The 18,349-nt window shown below is 51.8% G+C and overlaps 1 protein-coding gene across 3 annotated transcripts in view; it reads right to left on the reverse strand.

Moving 5' to 3' along the window:
• MYO18B (myosin XVIIIB) overlaps window positions 1-18,349 on the reverse strand; it is a 258,450-nt gene that overhangs the window by 215,555 nt on the left and 24,546 nt on the right. For all 3 annotated transcript variants that reach the window (XM_006938537.5, XM_045041734.1, XM_045041736.1), the window contains 5 exons: window positions 17,071-17,247; window positions 12,628-12,826; window positions 10,477-10,619; window positions 9,580-9,680; window positions 9,185-9,248 (listed from right to left, as the gene is read on the reverse strand). In XM_006938537.5, the coding sequence (XP_006938599.3) occupies window positions 9,185-9,248; window positions 9,580-9,680; window positions 10,477-10,619; window positions 12,628-12,826; window positions 17,071-17,247 (684 nt within the window). The remainder of the gene's footprint in view (window positions 1-9,184; window positions 9,249-9,579; window positions 9,681-10,476; window positions 10,620-12,627; window positions 12,827-17,070; window positions 17,248-18,349) is intronic.

The raw sequence follows: 18,349 nt of genomic DNA on the forward strand, positions 1-18,349 counted from the left end.
GTTGTAGGGTGTTGTTTTTTTCTTTTTCAGATTTATGATCCCAATTATGTTTGATTGAATATTAAAATTAGCCCGAAACTCCTGCGCGCACACACACACCATCTGGCCGAGGAGACTCAGCCCAGAAACCTGCTGGGTTGAAAGAAAGTGAGCTAGGGACAAGAATTCTTTTGTCACTAATCCACCGGCAGATAATGAGGAACTGATTTGCACTTGGCCCTCTTACAGAGCGTGGGTGATGAACTGTAGGCTGGTAAAGCTGGCAGGTTCTTAAATTTTGTGGAATCCAACGCCCAGAGAGGGGATAACACTTGCCCAAGGTCACACAGCAAATTAGCATCCGATACAGAACTAGGATCAGGCTTTTCTGACTCCCTGTCCAGGCCGCTTGTCCCCTCCACTCCAGCTACGTCTAACTAGCAAAGAAGGCTGCGAGAATCAGCAACCAACCGGGCCGACGTCAAAGCATGCAGTGACATTGAGGGATTCGCTGTGAAAATATTTCAATTAATAGCAAAAGCATGTTCCACTGATCCATCATATTTCTGGGCCACCACAGGACCACAAAATCCCTAGCAACCAGGAGCTCAACCTAGCAACCGCAGCTGCTCCACTGGAGCACACGGAGGGAAGGAAGGCATCTTACCAACATGTTCTCGGTTATTTATGAGATTTCAAAGCGGCACAGAAAGGACACCGAAAGGACAGTGGCAACACATTTATTATGGCTCCCACTGTCAACTCTGAGCATTTGAATTTAAATTACAGGCGGACTCCATCATCTGCCACTTAGCTCATGCGAAAAGAAGGAGAAACTTTCCCCAAAGCTTAATCTGTTTCTCTTCCCCTCCCTCCCCACTGCCTCCCCCTCCACCGCCCACGTCTCTGTTGCAACAGAAAATAGAGAGAGGCAAATGTATATGTTTCTGATCCAAACAATTAGGATCAGGAAGATGTTTATAGTTGCTTAAATTTCCAGGGAGCCAAACACCTCTGCCTAATGCTGTCACGAAAGCCACCCCTTCCAGCAAGATCGTGAATGTGGAGATCAGCCCGCAGCCCAAATGTCTATCAACAGGAGACTGAATACACAAAGGCCAGTGTCGCAGGGAACAGCGGTGGAGTGCTACGAGGGAATGAAAAAGAACGAGCCACAGATCCGTGCATCCACGGGCACGAATCCCACAGACCACGTGAGCCAGAGAACCAAAGACTCTGCACTGTATGACTCCCTCTCCATGAGGTTCAAGCATGAGCCGAGCCAACCTACAGTAAGAAAAGTCATTTTGGTAATGCTGGGACAGGAGGGACGCCCCTGATCGGAAAGAGACTCAAGGGAGCCTTCGTCAGAAATGTTCCAGGTGTTGATCTGGGGTGTGGCTACGGGTGCATTTGAGAATATAGTCATCACTGGGGGGAGCCTGGGTGGCTCAGTCGGTTAAGTGTCTGACTTCGGCTCAGGTTATGATCTCGCAGTGCGTGAGTTCAAGCCCCGCGTCACTGTAGAGCCTGATTCGGATCCTCTGTCTCCCTCTCTCTCTCTGCCCCTCCCCTGCTCATTCTCTCTCTTTCTCTTTCTCTCTCAAATAAATAAACGACAAAAAAATAAAGAATATATTCATCACTGAGTTGGAGGCTTAAAATTAGTTGTCTCGCCACAATAAAAAAAAAAAATTAATGGGAAAAAAAATCAACTCACAAGATGCCCAGGGTTTATCTGATGCAAAGACTCAAGGTCAACTAAAGACTGCAGGTAATTTAGTGGGGGAAAAAAATCCAAAATGTTCTCTCCACATTAGACTGGGCTGTGCTTAGAGCACCCAGGAGATCCCCAGTGCAGAGAGAGAGAGGCCAGGTTTGGATTTGGAGTCAGACAGAACTGGACGTTTCCATGACTCAATGCTCCCCAGCAGGGTGACTTTGTACAGATCTCCTGCCCTTGCACTGGGGCTCAGTTTCTGCTTCTGTAGAACGGAAATCGTAGCCTACCTTCCTCCGAGGGCCATTGTGAGGAATGAATGAGTCGTGTATGGAGCACCCAGCCCTGCACGCAATGGTGCCCAATAAATGCTGGTTCCCACACACCACTGCGTCTCTCTGGCCATGCCTTTGCCCAGACTGTTCCGCTTTCCGGGACACCTTTCCCCGCCGCTGCCCAAGTGCATGCCCAACGCTCCACGGAAAGTGAACCAGGCGTGGCGCTGTCCTGGAGACAGGGGTGAGGAGGAGCAGGCTGGGAGACTCTGGGGAGGGTCAGAGGCTTCCAGAAAGTAGTGGTGCGTGAAGCAAACAGAATGAGTGAGGTGATGTGAGTACTGGAGTGGGGCAGGAGGAATTCCAAGCCTCCAGTCCCAGGAGCAGACCAAGAAGCTGGGTATGGCTCTGCCCATTCCACAGTTGCAAAACCCGAGGCTGAGAGGACATAAATGACCCAGGAGGGCACAGCGGGTCAGAACCCAGGGCCCAGGATCTTCAGCCACGACACAGGGTTGACATTTACAAGCTGTGTGCTCTTAGGCAAGTAACCTCACCTCTCTGAGCCTGGTTACTACTCCTGAAATCAGATGTGATAATAATCCCTCACCTCAAAGGACCATTTGGAGGATTAAGGAAGCGGAGGCTCTGGGCAGAGCCCCCGGCAAGAGCGCACGATCCCCCATTTCTCTTTGGAGACCATTCCTCCACAGTTGACAACCGGGTCATAAAAAAATAAATGTGCCTCGGGCCAAAGCCCAGAAGGTAACAGCCAGAAGCCAACTGCTGGGAGGCAAAGATTATTATTATTATCACTGCTGCTGGGCACTTTAAAAAAAAAAAAATCAGTCTACGTTGCAAAAAAATAAATTACAGAGAAGAAGAGAATAATATGAAAGCTTTGTGATTTCAAATGGGTCCTGGTGCCCTGACTGATCTCAAATAAGTTCCATTTAAAAGCTGAGAGTGGCAGGCAGCAAGGGCACAGCGCAGGGACCAAGGGGTGGACACTGACAGCGAGCGGAGGCGCCACCGAGGGCCGGCACCACCCGCGGGTCTCGGCGCTTTCCCCCCTGAGCACCTGCTCCAGCCGACTGCCCCCTTCCCCCTGCACCTCATCCTGTACTCTTCACCTGCATTGTTTGAGGTCTCTCCACCTTCACCTTTGCATCAGGTGCTCCCTGGAGCAGGAACGCTGGCCTCAGTGCACCTGCTCGACTTCCCTCTCACCTCCTCTGGGCAGCCTTCCTTGATATGCCTCTACCCCTGCAGCCTGGTCTCAGCCCACACACACCTCTATTCAAGCACCTATCATTCTGGCTTCGAATGATCTGCAATATGGCCGTGGCAGCCCCCACCTGCCTCCTAACATATGGGCTCCTTGTGCCTGAGACCCAGCTGAGTTATCTCTCTGTGCCGGTGCCTGGGATGTAACGAGATCAGTAAATATCCATTGAGGAGTGAATGTCAATGAGCTGCCGGTTACTATCCCTGAATGAGAGCCGTTGATGCCGAGGTTGAGTTTGTCCACCTACTGAGCCAGGCCCACAGTGCTGCTAATCCCATATTCAAGGACCCCAGAGGCCAGGCTGGCTGAGGAAGGAGAGCCTCAAACTCATGAATTCCCTTCTCTGGGGTACTCTGTGCCTCCCAGCAAACGACCCCAGCTCCCAGGATCCAGGCAATGGAGCCAAGGAAACATGCAAGGTCTCCACAGCCCATGCCTTTAAAGACACGGCGGGCTAAATTCAAGTGTAATTAATGCAGTTCTGCTACCGCGGCAGGAAAATTGAGAAAAGTTTAGCCAAGTTGCCGTGAGTGGGGTCCGCTCGTTCATTTATTCACTCAACAAACATTTGTGGAGCGCTTGCTGTGTGCCTGGCTCAGCGTTAGGCATTGTGAAATACATGAGCAGTGAACAGGACACAGAAGACCCTCATCTTCTTGGACCTTAGGGTGGTAGGCAGATCGATAATAAGCAAACAAAGAGTGTCAAAGACAATGAGAGATTGTTATCGAGACCACACACACACACACACACACACACACACACCCATTAAAAGGAGGTCTCTCCCTGGACAGAGGACTGGGAAGCTGGGGACACTCACGCTGGCACGAAAGCCCAGGATAGATGCACAAAGGTGTTTATCATCTCCTTATTGAGAGCTACCAAAAGAGTTGAGAACCTTTTCAGTAAATGGACAACATTCGAGAAACAGTTTGGGGAATCATGACTCCACTCTGAACGTCTGGTTATGAAAAGCATTGTTCGTGAAAGTGTTAATGACCTCCAGTTTGTTATGAACTGTACAAAATATTCATAGAAGACAGACTGAGCCAGGCAGGTGCCCCTAAAAATAATGTCGTATTAAAATTGTAGACCAAGGGGGCGCCTGGGTGGCTCAGTCGGTTAAGCATCTGACTTCAGCTCAGGCCATGATCTCACAGTTCATGAGTTCAAGCCCCGAGTCAGGCTCTCTGCTGTCAGCATAGAGCCCAGTTGGGATTCTCTCTCCCTCTCTCTCTGCCCATCCCCCACTTTTCTCTCTCTGTCTCTCAAAAATAAATAAACATTAAAAAAATTTAATACACACACACACACACACACATACATACACCAGGGAATAGACATAAGGCCAATGAGACAAAAAAAAACATGGGGTGTACTTCTAAGAAGCATGGATTGGGGGGCTCGCGGGCCACTGAGGCCTTGCCCCCCCCAACTGGTCCAGTGTGCCATACAAGGTAACAGTGAAGAATGCCAATAAATCATAATCATAAAAGCTAAGAGTCCGAGCACTTGGTAGGCTGTATCTCATTTAACCTGGGAGCCAGGGGGAGTATCAGCATCCCGGTTTTACCAGTGAGGAAACTGAGGCCCACGGAAATGGAGTCACCTTCCATAAGGCCACCCGACGGCTGCTGGGGTTCGCACCTGGATTTGTCAGACTCCAGAACCCATTTCTTAACCGTTGTCATCAATGAATTCTCAGGGGACAACGAAAGCGACGGTTACAGATAAAGACGAAGCATGACTGATCAGAGCAACAAGACTGGCGAGGAGGAGGAGGAAGAAGGCTCGGCCAGGGATGAATTGGGCTGTAGAACTGCCAGGTGAAAGGCAAGACATATAGTTCAACTGGAATCTCTGATGAACGATGGGTACTGTTCTAGTATAACGTCTGGCGGAGCAGGGATGCGGGACTCACTACCCCTGTCCATCCTCACTGGGCACTCTCTGGGCTCACCTCCTCCAGGCAGCCCTCTCTGATACGACCTCAACCCTCCAGGCCTGCCCACGCAGTATTTGGGGCAGAATTATACTAAACAAATTATTCCACTTTTATCTGAAATTCAGACTTCACTGGACAACCTATGGGTTGTTTTGTTTTTTTTTTTAAGTTTCACTGAGTTTTAATGACAGATAAAAATGACACCTTGTTAGGTGTGCGATGTGATGATCTGATAGAAGCATGTTCTGAAATGATGGCCGCAATGAAGTTAATTAATGCATCCATCACTCCATGTAGTTACCGTTTTTTGCGTGTGGTGAGAACACGTAAGATCCACTCTCCTAAGAAATCTGACGTACAGAACAAACACTGTCTTTACCTACAGTCACCTTGCTGTACATTGGGTCCGTTTTGAGATACAGAAGTTCTAGGCATGCTGCATTTCTATCAGCTCCGTCTGGCAGCTTTGGGAGCTTGTATGTAGCAACTCCCATGCTTGGGGGGACTTCCCGACTACCAAGTTCCCTTACGGAGGCAGTCCCGGGACCACCCAACCCCAGATAACTCGCGCAGGCTGGCATGGAGGACCGGTGACTTTTCAGACTTTATTTTTGCTCTTAGCACACTGAGAAAACCTTCCCTGGATACCTGCCAGGTAGCGGGGAGAGAACAAAGGCTGCCCCCACCCGTTCCCACAAATCAACTGGACTAAAAAAAAAAAAAAAAAAAAAACACCCCCCAGAAACACACAAAAGAAGAAAACTACTTCAAAAGACTCCCTGACACGGATTCCCTGCTGTGACCCATTCTCGTGTGCGGACTGTTAACAAAAATTCAGGCTGGGGAGAGCTCACAGGGACCCCGCTGGGGCCCTTCTCCTCCAAAACAACAACCTTCTTGCAGACTCCTATGGATCCACTTGGCCAGATTTCATTTAAACAGACGGGAAGACGCAGGGCTGGATGAGACTCTCATCCTGTGCTGTCACAGTCAAGGGCTGGGATCCTAATAGTCCCCAGTCACGGGGGATGAAAGAAAGCCATACCGCGGGTGCCCGCCAGTGACACGGGGTGTCAGAGGAAGAGTGGATTAGCCCCCAGAACGTAAGGATGGAATCGCTGTGCGGCTCCTGAGTTATTCACTGAGCTACACATCCAGCTCTTGATCTCGGCTCAGGTCGTGATCTCATGGTTCGTGAGTTCTGGCCCCGCATCAGTCTCTGCACTGACAGCACAAAGCCTGCTTGGGATTCTCTCTCTCCCTCTCTGTCTCTGCCCCTCCCCTCATCTCTCTCTCTCCCCCTCTCTCTCTCTCAAAATAAATAAATCAACTTAAAAAAAAAACCAAAGAGGGAATAGCCGTATCATCTTACTCCTACTGCAGAAATAAACTCTATGTCAGTGGTTCTTAGAGCGGGGGCGCGGTCCCTGGACCAGCAGCATCAACATCACCTGGGAGCTTCTGAGGAATGCAGACTCCCAGGCCCTGCCCCAGACCTGCTGAATCAGCAGCTCTGTGGAGGGTCCCTAGCAGTGTGTGTGTGTGTGTGTGTGTGTGTGTGTGTGTGAACAGCTTTATCAAGGTATAATTGACAAAGAATAAACTATTCCTCTTTAAAAGGTACAGAGGCACCTTGGGGGCGCCCTGGTGGCTCAGTCATTTGAGCGACCGACTTCGGCTCAGGTCATGATCTCGCGGTTCAGGGGTTCAAGCCCCGCATCAGGTTCTGTGCCAACAGCTCAGAACCTGGAGCCTACTTCGGATTCTGTCTCTCTCTCTCTCTCTCTCTCTCTCTCTCTGCCCCTCCCCCTCCCATTCTCTGTCCATCTGTCTCTCAAAAATAAGTAAACGTTAAAACTTTTTAAAATAAAAATTAAAAAATAAATAAACTTGATAAGCTTTGATGTGTACACATATGAAACTATTGCCGCAATGAAGACAACATCTATACCACGGTCCAGAAGTTTCCTTTTATAAATCCTCTCTCCCCTCCTCCTGCCCACACCCAATGCCCAGGCAACCATGGCCCTGTTTTCTGCCACTGTGGGTTAGTTTGCAATTCCTCGAGCGTCACATACGTGGGCTCATACAGTTAGTCTCTCTTTCATCTGAGAGCTTTCACTCAGCGTAATGATTTTGAGCCATCGCCCCCTTGGATACGCCAGCCTCTCGTTCACTTTCAGGGCTATTATGCCACCTTTATGGGTACTCCACACCCATGCCCCTGCTATTACAAATGAAACTACGAACTGTCACGTAAACTCCTTTGTCTGAACATGCACCTTTATTTTCCTGCATCAAAAGCCCAGAGTAGACTAGCGTATTATAGAGAAGGTGAACATGTACCTTTTGTAAGAAACTGTTTTCCCAAACGGGTGTGCTGTCTCACATCCCCACCAGCCGGGTGTGAGAGCTCCAGTGGCCCCAGTTCTCACCAGCACTTGGTGTGACCAATCTTTTCAACTGCAGATAATTCGGTGATTGTGTAGTGGCAGGGTGCTGTGGTTTTACTTGGAATTTCTTTAATGATGTGGAGCATGTTTTCGTGTGCGTTATCGACCATGCACGTGTCTTCTCTGGCAAAGTGTATGTTGGAATCTTTTGCCCGCCTTCTTTGTCAGGTTGCATTTATGAGTTTAGAGAGTCGTCTATATAGTCTGGATTCAAAACTTCATCAGATGGGTGATTTGAAAACATTTTTTCCCCAGTCTGTGGCTTGTATTTTCATATTAACGGTGCCTCTGGGTGGCTCAGTCGGTTAAGCGTCCAAATCTTGATTTTGGCTCAGGTCATGATCTCACGGTTCCTGGGTTCAAGCCCCACATCGGGCTCCACGCTGACAGTAAGGAGCCTGCTTGGGATTCTCTCTCCTTCTGTCTCTGCCCCTCCCCTGCTCACACTCTCTCTCTCTCTCTCAAAATAAATAAATAAACCTTTTTTTAAAAAAAGCAGAAGTTTTTTAATTTTGATGAAATGCAATTTCTCTATTTGTCCTCTTATAACCTGTGCATTTGGTGTCACATCTGAAAAACCTTCACCTAAAACAAAGTTGGAGAAATTTTCCCCTTGTTTTCTTGTAGAAATTTCATGGTTTTAGGTTTTACATTTGGGCCTATACTCCATTCTTTGTTAATTTCTGTCTGGTGTGAGGTTGTCGATTGCAATTCATTCTGGACCTGAAGATACCCCTTAATTCCAGCACTCTTTCTTTCCCGGATCATATGTTTGTTGAAAGGGTTGGGTGTGGAAATCATCGCCCCTCCCTTACATGGTGAACTCCTATTCATTCCTCAAAACCCAGTCAAATGTCACCCTAGCTAGGAAGCCTTCTCTGTCTGAGACCAAGTAGCTCTTTCAACTGTCCTTTGTGCCCACGGCATCTTGTGCAACCCCTGCCACATTTATATCCCACATGACTGGGTTAATGCCCATATCATCTCTCCTGATGGAGTAAAACCCCACGGATGGAGGCCATAACCCCAGCACTTGGCACAGGCCTGGCACGGGAGCTGGTGGTGGGTGTAGTGGGGTGGGGAGTGACTCAGAAAACAATTGTTGAGGTATAAACAAAAGAATAAAAGAGTAAACAAACAAGCAAACACCTGGCCTTTTTGAAGTGGACTCCATCTCTCAAAGTCTGCTCACAGACCACGTCTTCCTGGAATGCCACCCCTGACCGCACCTACCCACGTGAATCACCAATAATACGGCCTGGGATCATGTGTCTAGTAAATATCAGGGCCAGGATTTGAGGCAAGAGCCCACACTCTTACCTCTCTGCGTCCCACCTCCTGCTTCCCTTTATGTGTGCGAGTCTCAGACACCCTACAAGCCCAGGCCCACCCCCATGGCCAGTCCTTGCCAGCTAGCAACCCCACTGGTAAAGGAGAAGAGTTGCACAGGGAACCCTGCATCACCCTCGCATCCTCTGTCCCCTGGTCACAACCACACACACCCCAGAAGGACCTTCTCCTTACCTTAGGCCACACGCCCATGCCGAAGGAGCTGCTGTCTGCCGTCTGGTGTAAGTATAGCTCTGTCCTGGAAGCAGAGAAGGGACAGAAGTAAGGGAAGGACCACCCACATCAGCGACCTGGCGGAGCGAGGGGACATTGTGACACAGGGCTCCACCCCGTGGCCCGGACGTTCCCATTGCCGGCCCCAGGCCCGTTTCTGGAATATCCCTCACTCACTGCCCGTCTGTGGCTCTTTCCTAAGTGTTTTCTGGCACAAAGAATCACAAACTAAACCCAGGGGAGTGGGTCTGCCTCCAGGTTTTCTGCCAATCGGCTGTGTGAACTCACTCCTGGGTAATATTAGAACAGTCAGTCTGAATGAGTCCTTGCCGTCTGCTGAGGTCTCCGTCACTCACCTGAGATCCAGGTCTAACCCAGCTAGCATCTGGGAGAAAACCTCAAAGTTGCCTTCCCCTTCTGGCTGTCGGGCCACGTGGCTCTTCTCCAAGAGCATCGTCTGCAATGGGAGTGGACGGGACACGGTCAGCCGGGTGGCCAGCTACCCAGAGGGTCTGTTGGGGTGTCCCCCGCCCCGATGCACTCTTTGGGGCCACGGCTCAGGTCCACGCTCTGCCAGACACGTCCGCATCGAAACTGCTCATTTATCTCGCTGATCCAGAGCCCATCCAGGGACTCAACTGACACGACAGACTCATTCCGATGAAAGCATCCGAAGGTAATCACAATCAACCAGAGCCACTCTCCAACATACTCTTATTTAACAGAAGCTTACTAAGCTGCCCCAAGTGGTGATTGATGGTAGAATTGCAGGGCCGGGACAGAAGAGGGACTTCTGGGCACCGAGGAGTTTTCCTGGAGCCTGGACGTCATCCCGGCTCGATGTACAAACGACCCTTCTAACAACCTAATCCTATTTTCTGCCTAAACAGCCTGTTTGAGGTTCAGGGAATCGGCACGGGTGATTGTGGAGATAGGAACAAACAAGCCATGTGTTGGTTACACGCAGACGTTCGCGGAAGGCCGGCGAGCGTCTGTTTGATTTCAGCTTATGCTTTTAACACCCAGCTAATGAGCGGCTGAGGTATGTATTTACTCATGAATAGTTCATCCCCGTGACATTCCAAGGCGCAGACAGGCTGGCGATGGTCCGGGGCGCTGAGTGCGTCGGGGAGGAGGTGGCCACCGCCGGGGGAGCCACAACCACTTAGACACGTTCCAGGGTCCCGGGGGGATATGTGGCCTCTGCTGAGTGGGCCTGGGGACGCTGCAGCACGTCCTCCCAGAGCACTCACCTGGAGCTGAGCGGCCGTGACTTTCCCCGTGGCATTGAAATCGAGCGACATCACCATGGCAAACCGGGTGGCATTGCAGCTATGGCCGGTGGGCACAGAGCCAAAAGCCCGGAGGATGGTGAAGGTAGCTCGGATCTTCTCCACTGTTGGGGGGCACGGGGCAGAGAGTCACCCATGGCCCTGGAGAGGCCACCCCCACCTCTCACAGGACCACCTTCCCCACTGGCACCTGCACTGGTCCAAGCCCATCTGTTCCCAACACCCCCAGCAGGCTCCCCGCCACCCCCACCCCCAACTCAGCACTAGACCACACACATTTCACTGCTGCCCTGGCTGTGTACTGCAAGCAGAGTGCAGGGGGAAGAAGGCTGAGTCAAGAAGACTGAGTCGCGACACAGGGTCAGGATAGCTACAGTCCAGTGACAGGGGCCTCCAGGGCCTGATGAAGGAAGGCAGGGCCTTAACATTCTCAGACCTGCTCTGAGGGCGCTCACAGAGTAGCCACAGCCTTGAAAAGCCCTGCATTCTCGCCACAATTATTTCTTAGGCACCTACTATGCGCCAGGCACTGTGCTAGGTGCCGGATACAGCCTTTCCTGACTCCCACCCTCAAATACACGCACTCACGGCAGAGCTACATTCGGGGAGAGCCAAGACTGGTGCCTCTCCCTGCTGTATCCCCACGCCCTCCCAGGGGTTAGGTGGAGAGTAGGTGATCAATAAAGCTCTAGAATAACCCCAGCAAAGCAGCAGCACACACGGTGGTTAAGGGAATTTGAACATGGGCTCTGCCTTTGCTAGTTAGCTCATTTGGGGCAAATCAGTTAACCTCTCATAGCCTAGGCTATGCATTGCCCCCAAGAGGGCAAAAGTGGATTCTTGTGAGTAGGGGGGATTTTGTTTTCTTATGTATAAAGCACAGATGTGCATAAACTGCATGAAGAGATCATGGTATATCTATGGCAGTAAAATTTCACAGTGGGGGATGATTGGGGGGTGGGGGTGTCTGAGAAAGCTCCTTAGGGGGGCAAAAGTGAAAGAAGCATTAAGAACATGGGCCCAGGGGTTATAGCTCCAAAGCCAGACTGTCTGGGTTGGACTCTCAGCTCTAGGATGTTTTAGTTGTGTGGCCTAGGGCAAGCGACTTAACCTGAGTCTTAATGTCCTCATTTATAACGTTTGAATAATAATATCTACCTTATAGAACTGTTTTAAATAATAAATGAGTTAATATGCTTGGAATAGGGCTCAGCATGTAAGTCCTCAGCAAATGTTTACTATGGTTATTATTATTATTATTAATTGGCACTTTTTAAAGTCTAGTTCAAACATCATTTCCTTTTTTTAAAAGTTTTTTAAGTCTTATTTATTTATCTTAGGGGCGGTGGGGAAGAGCATGAGCAGGAGAGGGGCAGGGAGAAAGAGGAAGGGAGAGAATCCCAAGCCTGCTCTGCTCCGTAAGCATGGACGGAGCCCGAGGCAGGGCTTGAACTCATGAGTGGCGAGATCATGACCTGAGCTGAAATCAAGAGTCGGACGTTTAACCGACTGAGCCACCCAGGCAGACATCACGTCTTCGAGGAAGCCCCCGAACTCCTCTCCTCCGAGCTCCCCGTGACTCTCTCCTAACCAGCTCTGCCAGCCCTTTGTGCAGAGCACTGGAGTTTGGCACATATGTGAAGTTCAGTTTCCCTTCTGGCTGTCGACTCCTCATGAGCATAGGCCCTGCCCTTCTGTCTTTACCTACTGGGTCCTCTGTACGGTGCAGCAGGTTGTGCACCGCACAAGGACACCATGTCGAAGGGACACGCTGTTTACATCATACAAGTACAGGTTTGTATATCTGTCAGGACGATTTCCCAGAACATGGCGGTCAAGGGTATGGTTCTGACAATGTCAGTGCATGATGATTGCTCTGCAGACAGCTGTGGATGTCTTGAGGAAGGAGTACCTTTTTCTAACTTGCACAGAGGCATGCAATGAACTATGGGTGGCCCTGCCTAGAAAGAAGCAAGCACAGAGTCTGCACATGGGTGCTCAGTGAATGCTAGCTGAATGGATACAAGGAGGAGCAACCCAGCGTCCCCTCCAACTCTCCCCACCCTCCCCCACAGCCCGCCCCCAACACATGCCACCTGGAGACCACTGTACCTGAGACCCTGCCATCCACACTGCCTGCCATCGCCACCAGGTGCTCCAGGACCTGCTCGCAACAGGTGGTCTTCCCAGCACCGCTGCGCCCCAGGGCCACGATGCTCTGGTCCCTCCGCTGGCTCAGCAGCGCCCAGTATGCCCGCTGGGCCAGGGAGCCAACATGAGCTGGCAGGCCATCCCGGCGGCGCCTGGGCACCTGCAGGAAGATGATCCTCGACATCGGTCTTCCCACCCCAGCCGGTGCCCAGGGAGCACCCCAAGGCGGTGTCCCACCCCAGCCTCGAGCCCAGCCCACCCCTGCCTGTCATCCTACCCCAACCTTATCAGACAAGTCGAATTTTACTGGGAAAAGCCCAGCCTTGGGGTCTACTCCTGCCCCTGGCTCACCGTGAGCCCTTGAACAGCCTCTGAGTCTACTCTGAACCTGGGTCTCCTCTTTAACCCCTAGGAGGCTTGTGTTAGCTCATTATTGGATAGTACTTGCCCGGAATGAGGCAGCTGGATAGACTGGCAAGATTGATTAGTGATGTCTGCCATGGAAACAGAACGAAGCCCAGGGTAGATGGTGGTACATATGCCATGCATTGGCCATGACAGTTTTAGGTAATACCTGAGGACTTCCACTCCATTCATCCATTCATTTATTCTTCATTCAATACACAAAATATTATTGCGGGCACAGCGCTACACAAAACGGATAAAGGGAATCCCTACCAACCGTGAGGAGATACCATTGTATACATATTAGATGGCTAAAAACAGGTTTTAAATTTTTGTAACACTCACTACCAAGGTCTGGTGAAGGCACAGAGTGACTGGAATGCCCATGCAATGCTGGTAAGAAGGACCAATGACACAGTCACTCTGGGAAACAGTGAGAGGTACATTCATCATACAACCTGGCAATCCCATTCTTAGGTATTTACCCAAGAGAAATGAGCCGTTATGTCCACACACACACACACAAAAAACAACCTTCAATGTCACTGGTCCTATTAAATATATATTCAAAGTCATCGAAAACTAGAAACAACCCAAATGCCTTGTAACTAGTGAACGAAGGTAACCAAACATCGTGGTTTTAGCACTGAAGGTCCCATATCCCGGGAAACCCCTCTAACTGGGAAAACTGAGACAACTGGTCACCCTACTGAATGGATAAACCAGGGCACGCATACAATAAATGGCCAATCGCTGCTGTAATAGGGGTGAGTGTCGAACGAACGCATCGTGGCAAGTGGAAGAAGCCGATGCAAAGGTTACCTGCCGTATGATTCCAATTATGTGACTTTTTCAGAAAAGGCCAAAGTATAGGGACAAAAAGAACAGATCAGTGGCTGCCAAGGGCAGGACCCGGGAGGCGGGCGGGGTGACAACCAAGGTTCCAGAGAACGGCATGGGAACAGTCCTGTAATCGACGGTGGAGGGTGTTGCATAACGGTACGCGTTTGTCAGAAACTTACAGGACTGTCCGCTAAAAGGGGTGAATCGAACCAACTGCAAATCATACCTTAATAACTCTGCCTTAAAACAGCCCTGCCTACGGAGTTGAGCCTGCTTTCTGTTGCGAAGAGACTGATGAGAAACAAACGAAAGAATGAAACTATCGGGAGACATTTTAAAGCCTGAATGAGATCACCAAGGAAGGGGGTATTTAAAGAGGAGGGAAGAGGTATGGGGGGGGCGGGGCAACCGCCTTGGAGAGGTCAGGGAGACCCGCAAAGGAGGCTGAGGAGGAGAGGCCAGTGGGACAGACGGAAAAGCAGGACAGGGAGTCCTGGGAGCATTTGCAGGAGGAGCTTGGCCACACCAAACGCTATACTGAGGGTCAAGTCAGGGGAAATCAGAGACTTGAACATTTGGCAAATGAGTTTGGCAGCGTGGAAACCACCGGTGACCTTGACGAAAGTCTGCTTAGTGTGGCCTTGGGGTAGAAGGGAGGAGGGCACCTGGAGACAGAGTGGTCAGTGGAGGGGCACCAAGGTGGGCAGGGCAGCCGGCCCGGCCAGACGAGGACATCCAAATGTCCTGGAATGATAAGCAGGTGACGACTGGGCCCAGAAAGGCCCCACCTGTCCTCTTCCGTGTCTTAGCAGGGCCAGGGGCACAAACCTCAGAATGGCGGCTTTTCCCCCAACCTGCACCTCCTGCCTGGGGCTCAGGGCCGCCCTTCCTGCCCGAGACGTCCCGCAACAATAATGAATCCCTGTCCTGACACAAAACACAAGGTTCCAGGGCTCGGGAGGACCCCAAAGCTGGTCAAAGTGGGACCAGCCCCCACACTGGCTGGACACAGCCTTAAGGCATGCAGCAGAGGCAGAGGGTCCTGGGGTCTGAGCCCTGGAGCCACCTCCCACTCTGGGAACACTGAGGTCCAGGGGACAGGCCGTCCCATCTGTCAGTCTCCCCAGCGGGCCGGAAGGGAAAAGGGGAATCCTTCAAGCCCAGGCCCCTGTGCACACATACAGGTGCATGCGTGCACACGTGCCTTGCTTATACGCACACACGCGTGCTCACGGGCACGCACCCAAGAGTCGCAGAGGCCCCAGCGACTCAGAGCTGTACCCGTCTATACCCCACACATTCATACCCGTGCTCACAGCCACTCAGACCTGCACCCCCAGGCGCACACCCAGCTCCCAGCCGCCACCAGGTGGGCCAGACTCCCAGTGAGAGAGGCCCCCAGCCCGGGCCCAGGTCCCACCAAGTCCGGCTTCAAGATGCCATCGCAGGTCTATGCTCCCACCTGGTGGCCATTTGAGGAGCCAGACGTGACTCAGCCAAAGCGTATAGAAGGTGGTTTCGGGTTTGGGTGTGGGAAGCTGGATGCTTTGAGGGGTTACAGGGGGCTTGGGGGATCACCTCACTCAAATTCTTTGTTACAGGGCGTATTCCAGCTCCTGGACATCCCAGGCTCTGCAAAGGATGCCTCGATCCAGGATGGCCGGTGAGAAGCCGGCCTTACCGTGGGAGTCTGTGCTAAATCTCCCTCCCCAGGGGCTTTGAAGGAGCAAGACGAGTGACCCGGCATCTTGGAAGGCTCAGCGGCCTTGGGCTGCAGTAGCCCGAATGTAGCCCTCACAGCAAGGGAGGGGCGAGTGCAGGTGCCCTTATGGACATCCAGGTCGGGCAGGAAGCAACAGGGGAGGGGGGTGTCCTGGAGAAGAGAAGTCTTAGAGGCAGACTCAGAGCCACTGTCCCTTTCTAAATGGACCTTAGCCTCATTTGGGGGCTACGGATGGGTTCGCCCCATGGTACTCCAGAGGGCGAGATGCAGCTTTTCATCCCCAATTGGCGGATGAGAACGCTGAGGCCAGAGAGGCGTCGTGGTCTTTCCAAGGCACTCGAGGGGCATCGGCAGCGGCTCCAAAGGCCTGCGACTTCCCCTGTCCTCCCAGCAGCACCTCCTCTTTTGCCCGCTTTCCCCTATCCACCCAGGAGCCCAGGGGAGCCCTTTCCAGCACATGTCAGACCATCTCACCCCTCTGCCGAAGATCCCCCGAAGCTGGCATCATGCTCAGAGCAACAGCCGGGAACATCATGACCACACAGAAGACCTGCTGCGACCCAGACCCCACTTGTCCTGGCCTCCTCACTGTCTCCTCCTCCACACCAGCTGCCCTCCCCACTGTTATCTTTATTACTGGGGGCCTGTCTTCCCCCTCGAGAACGGAACGCCCACCGGGGCAGGCTTATCGGTCTTCCTCCCTGCTCTTTCCTCCATGTGGGGCATAGAGGAGACCCTCTTGGTATCTCAATCAATGGGACCAATGAATGGGATCAAAGAGAGAATCCGACTCAAACGGCTCAGTTGTGGCTGCAGGCCCCACCACCAGGTGGCGCTGAGAGATCTCCTTTGCTTTGTCTTGACAAAAACTGGCCATTTCCACACTTGGCAGGGAAAAAAAATTAAACAAACAACAGAAGGGAGGCTTCTGTTTCCCGAGGTATGTGGGTGTCTGGGACTCTTGAGTAGGCAGTATGGGGTTCAGAGCACAGAAAGGCTGGTGGCCTGGGTTTTACCCCCGCTGTCCCCCTTGCTGAACACAAGGGCTGGCCCCAGAACATCTCATCTGTAAAACGGGGCTAGGAGAGGGCCCGATCTTTCCAGGTGAGTGTGAGCATTAGTTGAGATGATATGTAAGGTGCTGGAAGCAGTGGCTGGTGCAGAAATGATATTTGCTCAATATCTTCTCATTATTATTGTGTGTAACACCCCTGTTATTTTTATCCATGACTCAAGGTCCCCCTCGATGGAGGGGGGAATCACGTGGTCCTCGATGCCCCCGCGATGCCCACAATACCCCAGACTTTTTTATCTGGCAGGATGCTACTCACAGACAGGTTTGCAGGGGGCTTTGGCTGCCCTGCTCTCCCCTGAGAGGCAGAGGGGACACCCCCCACTGCACGGCAAGCACATATTCCCATGGTCCCCCTCACCTTGCCTGCAGAGGGCGCTGGGGGCCTCCGGGGCTGGAGGGCAATCAGGTCCGGCCCAGTGAAGGTGTGGGGCAGCTGAGCCCGGTAGCGGTGCAGAAGCGTGTTCAGGACACTTGATTCGTTGACACTGACCAGGGAGGCCAGGTCCTCAGCCTGGTCCAGCTCGGGGGGGTTGGCCTGTGAAGCATCACACAAAGTGTCCTCTGGCCTCCTGGGCCTCCATACCAGCACCACCACCCGTACACACACACACACACACACACACACAGCCCCGGTGACCTCTTCTGGGAGAGCTATTTGCCACAGACCAGGACAGAACACAAAGACTCTGGAGAGAGAGAAATAAATCCGTATAAAACTCGTTTGCCTTTTGCATAGCCTGAGAGCCACCTGTCTCTCTCTCTCTCTCTCTTTAGTTAATTTATTTGGAGAGAGAGAGAGAGAGAGAAAAGGGGAGGAGCAGAAAGAGAGGGAGGGAGAGAATCCCAAGCAGGCTCCATGACGTCAGCACAGAGCCCTACGCAGGGCTCGATCTCACGAACCGTGAGATCATAACCTGAGCTGAAACCAAGAGTCGGATGCTTGACTGAGCCACCCAGGCACCCCTGCCACCTGTCTCTTCACACCGGTCCTCCCTCCTGAACTCACTGCCCCAGGAGGGGACAGATTCCTGAGACAGACACAGCAAGATTCAGAGAGCCTTCTCAAACACTATGAGAAGAATGGTGTTCTAGAGTGGCTGTTGCCTCCTCTCTGGGTCTTGCCAGGGAGCTCTACACGTGTTCTGTGACCCTCGGGGATGAAGGCCAATGGCCAAACAGCCCCATTTCTCTGACAGCCCATCGTGCACTGATCCCTTGGAAATATGCCCAAACTCTTCCAGAAGCGAGGAATGATTGCAGCTTCTCCTTGGGATGTCCCTTCTAAAAACCTTCCTACCATTCTTTTAAGCCTCAAGGAGTTTTTAGGGCCTACTGCTCTGGGGTTTGGGCCAAGCCTGAGCTCTCTTGTGGGTCAGCCTTTTTGTCAAGGACACAAGCCCACCGCAATAAACCCCCAAACAATAGTCCATCGAAACCTCGGCTACAGTTGATGACAAGCTGCAAATTTGGCTCTGAATTCCCTGGCAGCCAGGGTGAAAAGGGAAACCCGCCCTGTGGCATGATCTGCAATGTCCGTAAAATGAAAAGTGGTCACGTTCTTGGATCAGGCAGAATTCCCAGTTCTGACAAACATGTTTGTGAATGTGCCTGTGTCAAGAGAACCCCGAGAGAGAGAA

The sequence above is a fragment of the Felis catus genome, chromosome D3 (assembly GCF_018350175.1).
Source record: "Felis catus isolate Fca126 chromosome D3, F.catus_Fca126_mat1.0, whole genome shotgun sequence".
Taxonomy (NCBI): Eukaryota; Metazoa; Chordata; class Mammalia; order Carnivora; family Felidae; genus Felis; species Felis catus.